General features: G+C 40.5%; 1 protein-coding gene across 1 annotated transcript in view; it reads right to left on the bottom strand.

Moving 5' to 3' along the window:
• LOC127003988 (endoribonuclease Dicer-like) overlaps positions 1 to 14438 on the bottom strand; it is a 44878-nt gene that overhangs the window by 21329 nt on the left and 9111 nt on the right. Inside the window, 3 exon segments of the mRNA XM_050871074.1 lie at positions 503 to 3598; positions 7834 to 7989; positions 8810 to 8956. Coding sequence (XP_050727031.1) covers positions 503 to 3598; positions 7834 to 7989; positions 8810 to 8947 — 3390 coding nt within the window. The 5' untranslated portion in view covers positions 8948 to 8956.

Raw genomic sequence — 14438 nt, 5'->3', positions numbered from 1 at the left:
TAGTTGGAGCCTTTATCCTATGAGAAAAAAAGGTTATTTGGTTCCTGTCTTGTCTAACAACTTGCCATGTATCTGTCCTTGCTCTCCAGCCTGTTTGTTTGGATGTCTCTGAGGTTAGCCGTATACAAAAGTGATGAATCTGGTGGCATGATTAATTAAAACATCCCTGAATATTGAACTCACACTAGAATTGAAAACTCCACAGCTATATTTATTTACGTGTGATGATTTAAGCCTAAAAATGGTAGTTACAAAATATAGGTGAAAATTCAGCCGGAAGTATTTTTTTTCCACGGGCCGGAACCAATAAGCACTTTTTCATGTATTTCAATACCTCGAGTTTCGCGATCCTCGAGTTTAGCGCTATACCTTCGGAATGAAGCAAGCGCGAAACTCGAGAGGGTACTGTACTTTAAAGTAAATCTGAGAACTAAATAGTAAACATAAATTTTTAGTAAAATTAAGGAATTATTGCATCTGCAGACTCAGACATGACTCTCACCTTTTCAAATTCTTCCTCAGTGGTCTCACCAAATCTTGCCCACAAGTCTGCAGGAGCACCAAGTTTCCGCAACTTCTGTTCCACTTCAGCTTTGAGTACAAAGCCTGGCATGATGCCATTCAGAGCTGGGTTAAGGCTCGTGCTCTGAATTCTCTCTGGTATCTGCTTTGCCTTTCCCAAGGTGTTCAGAGTTCTGTTGCACACTAACTTGCTGCGTAGCTCAGAGAGTTTACCTTCATGGTCATCAGAAAACTTCAGAAATAGATACTCAGTAACAATAAATTTAAGGAAGGAGTCACCCAGTACTTTCAGTCTTTCTGCATCAAAGTTGTCGTTTGCTCCTCGCAGAGTGATTGCATTCAGTATCATGAAAGTCTGAATGGGTTTAAATGTAGATTCAGCTAGAATGACTGACAGATTGCTTCCTGGAGGCCGCACTATTTCTTTCATGAACTTTCCTGACCAATCAAAATCCAAGATGTTGTACTCACTAGATTTCTTGTTGGATGTTTGCATATAGGGGAAAATCATCTTCTTCAAGTCATTTGCCACAAGCAAGCTATTGAGGCGATGGAGTACAGATGGTAGTAACATAATTTGCCACCACAGAGAAGCTTTGATAGGCAAAACACCACACAGTTCTGGCACATATTTAGGGGGATCACTTCCTGACTTTTTCTTGGGTTGCTTTGTGGGTCTTTGTTTCAAAAAATTAAGATACAGAGGCAATTCCTTTGCAGTTACCAGTGGCTGATTTTTGTTAGTTATCTTCCTCTTATATTCAGACAGGAAATAGTGTTCATAGGAAGCGAATTGTTCCCCTGTTTTGGGGTAAGGATCTAGAGGATTGATGTTGTCATGAATTTCTGTGACGTATAACATTGTTTCTGACACAGGTTTATAGAGAGGGTAAATGACAGAATCTTCAAATGCAGACCTTTCAAAGTTGAAAATATCAACATGTGAACTCTTCTCATGCATTCTTAGTGAGTCCAAGGATGATATGTGTTGGAGGAGGGAAGTGTCAATGCTGTTTCCACTCATGGGCAAAATGAATAAACTTGTTTGTTGTGGCAAATAATCAAAGAGAGATTGGCTGATGCCAAGCAAAGTTTCAAATACAACCTTGTGAAAATGCTTTATCTGGTTCAATGTTTCAAAATCAAGCAACAAGTATTCATTTATCGGCTGGATTCTAACAACCACTTCATTCCACTTGGAGGAGTACAACGGAAATGGTTGGGAACTCAGTGCATGTTGACACAGTAAGCCTACTGACATACTTTTTGCCTCAGAGTCAATGACAATCTCACTGGATGTAGGTTCACTGCACTGCACAGTAACTGAATAGAGCTTGAAGCTACCACTCATGGAAGAAAGGGCTTCGCACATCTCTTTCTTGTATATCTGCCGGCGTTTCTTAGTGTCTGGTTCACTCACGCCATCTCTGCTTCTGACCTCTGGTGGTATTTCTAGTAAGTCATCCAGGATACTATCATCTGGTTTTCCTTCTGGACGCAGGTGATCATTCAGTTCTTTGATTTGATGAAGTTTTATACAGAGTGCCATAGCTGCACTCTTTTTGGCATGCACCCTGTTTGCCATCCAATCCCCCTGTACAGAGGTTTTCAAACATGAATTAATGGGTAACCGGATTTTTGCTTTCACCATTGTCTTCAAATTTTTCTCTTTTGTTTCATAGCTAATAGATGGCACTAGCTCAGTAAATTTGTCTTGAGGTAATTTTCCACAATACCGATTGATGAGCTGTATAGCAGAGTTGAATGTAATTCTAGGGCCATCATGGCCATATGGCTTATATGGGGCCACTATTTCATCTTCTGCAAAATGAGTACTTATTTCCATGTCTGTGGGTAACTGCCGGTTGTGGCATATCTTGGATAATGCAGCTTCAATTTTTCTATGTGAAGCTATATTACATAGAAGGCCCTTCACACCACTATCTTCTGTCATGAGGACATACCTTGATGGAATAGCTCGTGCCCTCCCTCTGGACTGCACATAGGAACGAAAGTTCAATGGCTCATCAAAGCGAATCACTATGTTGCATTTTCTGACATCAAGACCTTCTTCACATATACTTGTTGAGATTAGAAAATTTGTATCACCTCTAGCAAAAGCTTCCAGAGTTTCTCTTTGTTTTCTAAGTTCATTCTGTATCAATTTGATGTCTATTGAATATTTGGTATTGGCACTGATAATATATGCAGGCTTAATGAAAGCGTGATCCTCATTCATCAAAGAAAGTTGTTTGAGAAAGTCATATAATAATTTTGCTGTGTTCCTCCTCTCCACAAAGATAAGTCCATACTTATCATTTCTACATTCATGTAATATGTCAAGCAACCTTTGAACCTTCAGAGTTATGTGATCCAAAGGGTTGCACATCTGCTTCTCCTCTTCAAGACAAGACCTATGGATTAATTTTAAACTCTGGCACAGAAATTTCTTCAAATCCCTTACAACAGGAATTTCTTCACTATCTTCAGCCTCTTCAAAATTTTCCATTTCATATTTCACAGCTTTGGCTCCAAACCAATCTCCAAGATGATGAATGATTTGAACAATGTTCTTTAATTACTTGTTTAGGGGCTTTAGGTACTTTTCATTGATGTTATCATTTTTATCAAATTCACATTCAATTTCTCTAAACTGTGCTGCAATGCTTTCACCATAATCTGAAGGCTTACTGGCACAAAATGAAACAATTATTTCCTTGGGTGCTGTGGTGTGTTCTTTTACTGCCTGAGTATCTACTGAAGTCACTAAAGTGGATTGCAGTGTTGTCTCTAATTCTCTTATTTCAGTTTCCACATTTTCAAACTTGCAGTTCCTATGAATAGCACATGCTGTGAGTCCTACTATTCTAGGCATGGTAACATCAGGTTCCTTTTCCTTACGAGAATGAAATGTTCTCATAATTTCCCTCATGGGGTGATTTCCTGTAGCATGATGGCACTCATCAAAAATAATGAGATTTATGTTCTCCAACGACAAGTAGGTAAAGTTTAAAAGATCAAGGAAAATTTGAGCAGTGATCACAAGCACTTCATGTTTTTTTAGTTCTTCTTCCCACTGCAAAAGAAAAATAGTAACATTAGGAAACTATGAATGAATGTATTGGAATGCTGTCACAATAATTATATGGCATGTATTTTTCATATACAGTAAAACCCCTAGTAACAAGCAACCGCAGGGATTCAGAGGTGCCAGATTAGCAGAAATTCCAGGTACCTGGGGTATATTCCAAAAGTTCCCCATGAAATTTCCATGAAGCAAATATGTATACACAGGCACTATTCAGTCAGAAATGCATCTCCTGATTATAAGTTATGTATACTGACCTGTTAATCATGCAAGGCTGTACAATACCACCAGTAGTTCAATAGCAGGCCTAAGACTGCCCTTGCAATATCAATGGCAAAGGAGCCAACAAGGCTTGCCAAAATGGTGGCACCAACCAACCTCCAAAATGACTAAGACCAAGCCCAGGGAGACTTAGCAAACAAGGCAAACATTGTAGTTAATGAGTGACCAGTGTCACCTCTTTGCAACTGGATGCAGGGCAGCCCTGCACACGGTTGACCCATTAGCCATACAAGTCCCGAAGGTGGGTTGGTGAATCTAATAAAACAGTGGTTCAGCTGAGTGGTCCCACAAAAAGCTCCCTCACAGAGACACAGTGACACTGGTCACACTCATTAACTACAACAACCCCTTTGTTTACACTGTCCAGCAGACTGTACATTCCCCTGGGTAATGGATCAGTGTGACTCAATCTTGGCCAACACCGCCATATTGGCAAAACTTGACAGCGCCATGCCACTGCCATAACAAAGGTAATAAAAGGCCCACTAATGGGCCACCAGCAACGTTGGGTGACTAATGGCTCAACTGTACACAGGTCAGACCTACTCTGGAGGTGGTGGAAGCATGGCACGGGTGTATTTTAAATCTTATGCCGGTGAGAAATTCATAATTTTTCTTGGAATTTTTTCAGTCTTTGACCGACCACATTTTTGCCGGATACTTGGGGTTTCCGGATACCCAGGGACCAGATAGTTAGGGTTTTGCTGTATAATACAACAGCAAAGTAACTTAATTTACTTACAATCTTTCTTAATGACAATTAATGGGTGACTTTCCAAAGCTGGACTATTGCCTATCTATCTATATCTCCATCGCCTTGCTCCCTCACAGGAACTTCCATCCAGGGGGTGGCCGCAGCAGAAGAGTCTCCATCTCTCCCTGTTCTGGCACTCCCTCTCAGCAAATTCAATCCTGCTACTTCCAACTCTCTCGCTCCAATACTCACTCACCTTATTGATCCACTTCATAGGTGGTCTTCCCCTGACACCCCCTCTCTCAGTCCTTCCCTCATACACTCTCTTCACGAATTCATTCTCCCCCATTCTCATCACGTTTCACCCACTCCACCACTCCACACTCCACTCCTTTCACTGTCGCACCCATACCAAACCACTCATACATGCTTTCATTACTTTCTCCATCCCATCCTGACACACCACATGCACCTCTTATATAACTCATTTCCACTGCAAGTATTTTCGATTGCTGTGCTGCATTCCATATCCATGTCTCTGATGCATATGACAGAATTGGCAGGATAATACTATTCCTTATTCCCCTCTTTACCTCCATGCTCACACTTCTTCCTTTAATACTCTCTCCAACGCACCCACCACCTGTCTGCCCTTCACTGCTCTTTCCCTCACCTCACCTTCCATACTGCCATACTTACATAAAACAGTCCCTAAATATTTAAACTCAGTCACCTCCTCCATTCTCTCCTCCCCTAGCCTTATTCTATCCTTCGTTGGATTATTGCCAATACCAAAATGTATGAATTTCAATTTAGATGCACTATACTGTGGAGGCCTTGACAGGGAGGTAAATGAGTCCAAACCTTCAATGGGTTGAAAGGTAAGTACAACCGAGTGAGACAAGGAGATGGACCCCATGCCCCATGAACATAGGTTATTTCCTGTATATCACAACTAAGCACCATATTTCCCGCCATATAAGACACACCGGAGTATAAAACGCGCCTATAATTTGGCAAGATATATTTAGAAAAAAATTAAAAACTCCACATTTTTCCTGAACTTAATGTGTATGCAGTATTACATTTGGCCACCTTACAATTATGACTATCATACCTTATGTTGCTCTATGCCCTTCTCTGTGTTCAAAGTATTCCACTCTTGGTTGAAGAATTACAGTGCTCTTACCCCGAGCAGCTGTGACTTTGAAATGGTAAACAAAAGGATTGGTTGGTAGATTCACTCACTGCACAGTGTGCAGGCGGTAACTTTCGCCGAGCTGCTGAAGGAACTAATCACACAGGGATGTTACGTTCGATGGGTAATCTTGGTCTTGATCTTGACTTTCAGTGACCGTACTATACCTACTTTCAAGTAGAAATAGATGTTGATTAATTTCTGTCAATCATATTATGTTTTAATATAGTTATTTTTATAATGAGAAACAAAAATGTGTTTGCAATAAACACTTTAGTCATCCACGGATATCTGTTCTTTCAAACATGTGCAGAAGAACCTCCGGACTAATCCGCCCAAGTTCGCCACATGGTCGCCGAGCAGGTGTCAGGCAGCACCCTGCTCTACCAATATTATTCCCGTGTAATAGCCGCTTTATCCATCATCTCCAAGGTATCCGGTGAACTGGTGACTGGCGCGCCATGGCGGTGGTGTGTTTTGTGTTTCGTGTTCACGACGCGCTACGGCTCCCACGAGTGCCGCATCTTCTTCTTCTTGTGACCTGTATGATTTTATCGCTTCATATGCCCTCCTCTCTTCTGCTTCTTTAAATTATTGAGAAGACTTCCACCAATACCAAGGAGTTGTAGTTTATAAATTAGAGCCCTATGATTCATATCAAAAGCAGAACTAAACTCACTAGCAACAACTCAAGACTCATGCCCACGATCCAAAGAAGACTGCTGGTCATGAGACAAAGTCAAGAGAGCGTCACGTTCCCAAACCCTTACGAAATCCGAAATTAGAATCAGGTAACTGATTGAATTTATCACAGTATATGGGAAGCCATTTAGCCAAAAGCCTCTCAAAGATTTTAGAGAGGATAGGAGTAATAGAAATTGGGCAGTACTCAGTAGGAAAAGTTGAAGCTGAGGCTCCCTTCGGGATGGGGGTGATGTTGGCCTTGCGCCAAAAAGACCCTTCGGGATGGGGGTGATGTTGGCCTTGCGCCAAAAAGAAGGAAAACTACCAGACTTCAGCAGTAACCTAAATTCTACAGCAAGTTTTGATGCTAAGAACGTAGCAATCTTCATAAAGAAGAGGAAAAAAAACATCTGGGTCCGTCCCACCATATATATCAAGATCTAGAAGATACTTCTTCAATTCACTGGATCTAAATGCAACTGAGCTAAGTTTTGGAAAAGGGAAACAAGTCAAAGGTAGGGATAATTCATCATCATACTGTTTGTTAACAAAAATATCAAAAAGTAAATTGGCCTTTCTTAAAGGATCAAAGGACATTGAACCATCAGACTCGCATAATGGAGGCATGTTAGAATCGACACCAAACAAGGAGAATTTAAGAGAACCCCACCATGTGTGGTTGAGTGGTTCCTGCAAGAACCTCCTGTATATGAGAATTATAAGCAGCTTCAGCTACATTATAGATTCTCTGAGCATCAGCTTAAGAGCAACATATTATCCCATAGCAACTGCATTCGATTCTGTCTCCATAGGTGATAAGCAGCCTGCTTATCATCATAGGCCCACTTACAGTCATCATTAAACCAGGCTTTATCTCTCATACGAGATTTGATTATCTTAGATGGAACTCTTCTGCATAAAATATCTAATGGAGAAGTATTAAGAGCAAGACTGGGTCATTGTGTCATGCCCCGAGGTTTTTACTCTTTTTCTCTTTCCTGTTCTCCAACACGTCCTCTGTGTGTATCGAAACACACGAGAAATTAATCAAGACAATGAGAGGGTATTCGCCGGCTGCCTGGGATTGAACCCGTGACCAACGTGACACACACTCTCAACACTTCTCACTTCCTCTCATATGTCAGCTATTTACTACCTTTAAATTAATTTAATTAAATACATAATTGGATAATCCAATAAGATCATATAGTGTTAAGATTGTTTCGTTTTTAGGATAATAAAGATTTTGTATAAATACAGGTAACTCTCGATTTACGCACGTACTGTGTCCTTGAAGAGGTCGCGTAAATCAAAAACAATGTACCACTAGCCTAGATAATGAAAACTCTTTCAAGTTATACACACCTTTTCCTTTTTCCATCCATCCACTCCTCTGGAGGCTTCATAGAAACCAACACTGAAGGGAGTGTGTTGCTCTATGGCAAGACCTTGCTGGTATACCAAGGGAACAGTATTAACAACAAACACTGTCCACTTCCTATTTTCCTTCTGTGATCGAATCTGAAATAAACAGACATTGTGATGAATTCAAATTTTGATTGATTTACTGTTTTAGGAAAAAAAAAATGAAACGTTAAGAAAGAAAAAAATGAATGTATAAACAACTATCAAATAAATATAAAGATTGATCCCACACGCTGCTCCAGAAAGGGAGCAGAATTGCTGATTATGTGAGCTTCCAACTTAGTCCTAGAGGTGTGTCAGTGCTTCCCTCTTGAAAGAATAAAAGTTGTGGGAAGGAGAAAGTACAGTAAAAGAGATTGTAATGGCTACATATTTGTAAGAAATGTATGTACCTTACAGTACAGTACGTATAGCTGATGAATGATGCTGTTTTTTTTTTTTATTTTATGCTGCTTTCAGGTAATGGAAATGCTTTGTTAGGTATATTTTGTGTGAGATTGTTTTCAGTGTTTATTTGCAAGTAGGCTATTTAGAGGCTTTTCAGAGATGCAACGAACATTCGCAGAAATTGCTATTCGCGGGGGTCTGTGTCCCCTAAACCCTCAAATAACAGAGAACAGGTGTATATGCATATAAGGGCAGGAATGCAGGAGGGGGTATCATAGGAAGACCATCAGTGAAATGATCAATAGAGTGAATGAGCTTTGGAAAGAGGTGGTGGGTGTTTCTGCCATTGCCACCGCCTTGAGGGAAGTCCCCGCGAGGGGAGAGGCATCAGAGATAGACTGAAAGATTGATATTTTTCCTTTTTCACTAATGGACATCCTTCTTTAAACAAGGAAAATTATGCACATTGTAGCTATGGGTATACATATCTCACAATCGTTAACGTTACAAGAGAAATTCCACTGCATACCTGGTGGCCAAGGTCTTTGATGAGCAGTATGGAGATAAAAGTCTTGCCTGAGCCAGTCCCCAAGACAAGAATGGAATTCTGTTTCTTGGCATGTTCGTAGAGCTCAAGTTGGTATGCTCTTGGCTGAAGTTCAGACATCTTGTCTTCCTGTAATTAATAAACAGACACTTGCAATATGAATAATAATATTTAAATGTATGGTAAACTGTAAAGGGTGCCTGCCCTGGAAGGAGTGGGAAACAAGAGGTGAAAATTCATAAGATACTGCCCCATGAAGAACATCCAAATGACTCAATGAGTCAGGAAAAAGACAAGATTTGGAGGCAAAGATACACCAGCAGCATTGGATTTACTGCAGGTGAGGCTATTTACAAGATTTAGATACTTTGCCCTTAACCCTTTGGCTGCAGCAGGACATTTAGCAAATACCACTCAAAAATGAAAATGCAACAATTGGTTTCACATGACATTTATGATAACTGGAAAAGACCTTAATTTTTCCATATATGACACTTATTTCCCTTAGGATGAGTAATTTACATAAAAGGACAAAATTACTAAAAAAAATGGAAATGTAAAATACTTGGTCCACTCCACTGTTATAGACTAACTGACTAATGGAGAGCATACACCCATATATACCTTGTACGTATCAGGGGTGTTGACTCTGAGACGGAGTCGGAGTCAGTGAAGTTGCCTACTCTTGGCTGGAGTCAGAGCCGGAGTCGGTAAAAATATCTCTAACCCCAACTCCTTTACATAGTAATCAATTCTTGTATGAAATACTTGGCTGCATTGCTAAAACAGAGTTGCCATTTATGGGAAATTTCCCCAAAATTGTAGGAGAGGCAAGTTTTTGTGTTAGCTTTTGGGGAAAGACATTTCAACTTATTTAATATGGATTTTTTTGTGGAAATGTGGATTATTAATCTGTTAATTAATGAGATAAATTATAGATGATGTCACAGAAGATGAACCCAACAACATGTGCCGTACCGGGCGAGTCTGATTCCTTCAACCCCCTTTGACTTCAAAAGTTTTTCTCGGGAGATCCCCAACGCAGAAGTCAGCAGAAAATTAACTTTGAAACTGAGAAAACGTCATAAAAGGTGTTTTATACAAAATTTTCTGGCGCACCCTGCTGTCAAATCCGTTTCTTTCTAGGTTGTTGCATTTGCTTAGAGTTCCAAGATTCCCCAAAAATTACAACTTTTTACTGGTGTGACATACAGAAAAAATTATTGGAGAGTTTTCTCATTTTATCACGATGGAGTCTGTAAAATATATCTTATAATCTCTGACCTGGAAATTTACTGTCTACAGAGAGCCAAAGTTGCAGTGAAATAAAAAAAAATTAAAAAAATGTAAATTTTTGTATTTTTTAAATTTTGGTATGAATCTCATTGAATAAAAGTTGTAGGAAAGCATCCTTATAACTCTACTGTGAAATTGGATTTTTATTTGGACTGACTGTTTGGCTGGAATTCCATGATTCCCCAAAAATTACAATCACGATGGCGTCTGAAAAATATACCTTATAATCTTTTACCCTGAAATTTACTGCCTACAGAGAGCCAAAGTTGCAGTGAAACTCAAAAAATAAATTTTGTAAATTTTTGTAGTTTTTTCATTCTGGAATGAATCTCATTGAATAAAAATTGTAGAAAATCATCCATGTAACTCAACAGTGAAATCAGATTATGATTTGGACTGACCATTTGGCTGGAATTCCAAGATTCCCAAAAATTCCAGCTTTTTACCGGTGCGACGTACAGGAATATTTATTGAAGAAAAGTTCTCATTTTATCACAATGGAGTGTGAAAAATATAGTTTATAATCTTTTACCTGGAAATTTACTGCCTACAGAGAGCCAAAGTTGCAGTGGAACTCAATAAAAAAACAAATGTAAATTTTTGTAGTTGTTTTCATTCTGGAATGAATTTCACTGAATAAAAGTTATAGAAAATCATCCGTATAACTCAACTGTGAAATCAGATTATGATTTGGACATACCGTTTAGCTGGAATTCCACGATTCCAAAAAAAATCCAACTTCCACTTCCCACTCCTCTGAACACTCCTGTGAACAAGATATTGGTTCATCTAGACCATCACGTATATCAGTGGAGGCGTCAAGACTACACTCAGCATGCACACAACGAGCAGAAACTAAAGGAAGACCGCCAAAACAGGACGGCTGAGGGAACATAATCGCTCTGCAGACGCCATGATGTGTAGGCAGGAACTGTACACTATTTTTAGCACGGAATGGTGCTAAGGGACAAAAGAGGTGCCACGCTTTGTCTCTTTTTTTCCTTTGCAACTGCACATCTTGCATTAAACCAATCCTTTTTTCCTTTTTCTTTGGGTTTATACAATGGTACATATTTCATAACTCCTGTGTCATATTCCTCCATAAAAATATCATACTTTTCCTGCACCTTGCTTTTTCTCCTCAACTTTTCCCAGTCCAGCTCACCATAGTATTTCTTAAGATTTTCCATGTCCGCCTTCCTATAGTTTTGCCTGTTTCTTTTATGTGTGTGTGTGTGTGTGTGTGTGTGTGTGGTGAGAAAACAGCCCCCTGGAGAGCTGAGCATCTCATTAGTCCAGCCCTGGGTAATCCCTAGGCCGATAAGGGAATCACCCCCTCACTTTCTACTCTCCTTCCTATGCGTGCAACAGACACAAGGAGGAAACTGACCGTGGCGATTTTTAGGCCTTGTTCTGACCGCCCCGTGAGGGCAATTAGGAACTCTCTCCTAGAACCAGTGTGAGGTATGGAGTGACTGCCTGTGATATGTGTAGTGTGACTGGGTATTATGTATGGTGTGGTGTGGCTGGGTGTGGTTGGGTTTGGTGTGAGGTATGATATTACTGAGTGTGATGTGTGGTGTAGTGTGGCTGGATGTGATGTGTGGTGGTGTGACTGTGTGATGTGTGATATAGTATGGCTGGGTGAGGTGTGTAGTTTTTTTTATCAGCGTCGCAGACGCCGATCAACAGATTGTCCATCTTTTTGATGTTCTCTTCAAGTTGTTTTCCTGGCTTATCCATGCACTGTAGACATGATATTGTATAATAACATTTGATAGCCCTGATGAACCCTACAACATCGCATTATAAACAAAGTCAGCTTTTTTTTGTTTTTTTTTTTTATTACGTCTTGGCCTGTGGCACCGGTAAGCCGTCACAGTAGGGCCTGATGGTCGGCCCCAGCCCGTTGTGGTGCAGACAAGTGTTTATAGAGGCGCCATCTGTACATTTCAGCATTTTCCATTTTAGACCCCTAGTTGCATAATATAAATTGTTGGGGGGGGGTTGGAGGGTCATGCAACACCAGTCTAACACAGTTTTTGTGCTATTAACACTTGTTTTTACAGCAGAGGAAACAGCTCAAGGGCAATAAAAAGGAAACAATAATGAAAAAAAAAACGCTACTCGCTGTTCCCACAAAAAGCACTCAGAGGAGTGGCCAAAGGAGAGGTCAACTTTGGAAGGAAAGGTGTCCTGATACCCTCCTCTTGAAAGAGTTCAAGTCATAGGTAAGAGGAAATACAGATGAAGGAAGATTGTTCCAGAGTTTACCTGCATGAGGGATGAAAAAGTGAAGAGGCTGGTTAACTCGTGCGTAAGAGATTTGGACAATAAAGGGATGAGCTTGAGTAGAAAGTCGCGTGCGGCGAGGGTGTGGGAGCGGGGGAGGCATGCAGTTAGCAAGTTCAGAAGAGCAGTCAGCGTGAAAATATCGATAGAAGATAGAGAGGCAACATGGTGGCGGAATTTAAGAAGTAGAAGACTATCAGTAAGAATATACATAGGAAGAACAGACACTAGAAGTCCTGTCAGTCTATGGCGAGGGTGTCTGTTTACTACCGCTACTACTAGTAATCTACATGTGGTAGGACAGGATAGAATAGATGAAGGCTCCTCCCCACCCACTTCTCCCTCCGGCAACATGCCGGCAGGAAATAGTTAGAAGAGAACACCATGTCAGACCTTACTATTATTTCCGATTGGGGCAAGAAGAACCTGGTGTCCTTCAACGCCTCAAAAACACAGTTTCTCCACCTATCCACTCGACACAATCTTCCAAACAACTATCCCCTATTCTTTGACAACACCCAGCTATCACCTTCCTCAACACTAAACATTCTCGGTCTATCCTTAACTCAAAATCTCAACTGGAAACTTCATATCTCATCTCTTACTAAATCAGCTTCCTCGAGGCTGGGCGTTTTGTACCGTCTCCGCCAGTTCTTCTCCCCTGCACAGTTGCTGTCCATATACAGGGGCCTTGTCCGCCCTCGTATGGAGTATGCATCTCATGTGTGGGTGGGCTCCACTCACACAGCTCTTATGGACAGAGTGGCGGCTAAGGCTCGTCTCATCAGCTCTCCTCCTCATACTGATAGTCTTCTACCTCTTAAATTCCGCGCAATGTTGCCTCTCTTCTATCTTCTATCGATATTTCCACGCTGACTGCTCTTCTGAACTTGCTAACTGCATGCCTCCCCCCTCCAGCCCCGCTGCACTCGACTTTCTACTCATGCTCATCCCTATACTGTCCAAACCCCTTATGCAAGAGTTAACCAGCATCTTCACTCTTTCATCCCTCACGCTGGTAAACTCTGGAACAATCTTCCTTCATCTGTATTTCCTCCTGCCTACGACTTAAACTCTTTCAAAAGGAGGGTATCAGGACACCTCTCCTCCCAAAACTGACCTATCTTTCGGCCACCTCTTTGGATTCTTTTTAGGAGCAGTGAGTAGCGGGCTTTTTTTTTCATTAATGTTTGCTTTTTGTGTGCCCTTGAACTGTCTCCTTTGCTGTAAAAAAAAAAAAAAAAAAAAAAAATGTGCCTTTAAGGAAGAAAGGGACATGGAAATTTTACAGTAAAGAGAGAAATAAGAGGAAATTACTACCCTTTACTTACGCTACTGGTAACCTAAGCTGTGGGGGAAATTATTAACAAAGTCTCCAGGTTGTAGCCGTGCTGCAGTGTGCCTGAAACATATGAAAAAGGGTCAGTAAAATCTTATACAGGTAACTCTCGATTTACGCGAGTATTGTGTCCTTGAAAATAAATGTAACTCATACCGTGGGAACGCAGTTTTGAAATAAGCCTAACGTGGGAAACTTTATGAAATGCTTTCTGAAGGTCTAGGTAAATTACGTCATATGGGGCTCGGGCGTCCCAACTTGAATAAACATCGTTGAAAAAAGTTAATAAGTTTGTAAGGCAAGATCGATTACTATGAAATCCATGCTGATTATCAGTTATCAAATCATTTGTTTTGAGGAAAGTGATCACTTTATCCCTGATTATTTTTCTGAATAGTTTAATTAGGACAGACGTAAGGCTGATAGGACGATAATTACTGGCTTGTTTTTATCTCCTTTTTTAAAGATTGGGGTAACATTGGCTCTTTTCCACGCAAAGGGCACACTTGCCTGTGCTAATGACTTGTTGAACATTAACATTATGCGTAATTCTAGCTGTTGACTGCATCCTCTTAACACGCGAGGAGATAAATTGTCGGTACCTGGAGATTTATTTGGATCTATTTTTTGCAGGTACGCACGCACTTAACTGATATCAATTTCGGTCAACGTAAGCTTATGTTC

The sequence above is a fragment of the Eriocheir sinensis genome, chromosome 27 (genome assembly GCF_024679095.1).
Source record: "Eriocheir sinensis breed Jianghai 21 chromosome 27, ASM2467909v1, whole genome shotgun sequence".
Classification (NCBI taxonomy): domain Eukaryota; kingdom Metazoa; phylum Arthropoda; class Malacostraca; order Decapoda; family Varunidae; genus Eriocheir; species Eriocheir sinensis.
Note: the sequence above shows the minus strand (reverse complement) of the source record. Positions and strands in the feature narration are given on the sequence as shown.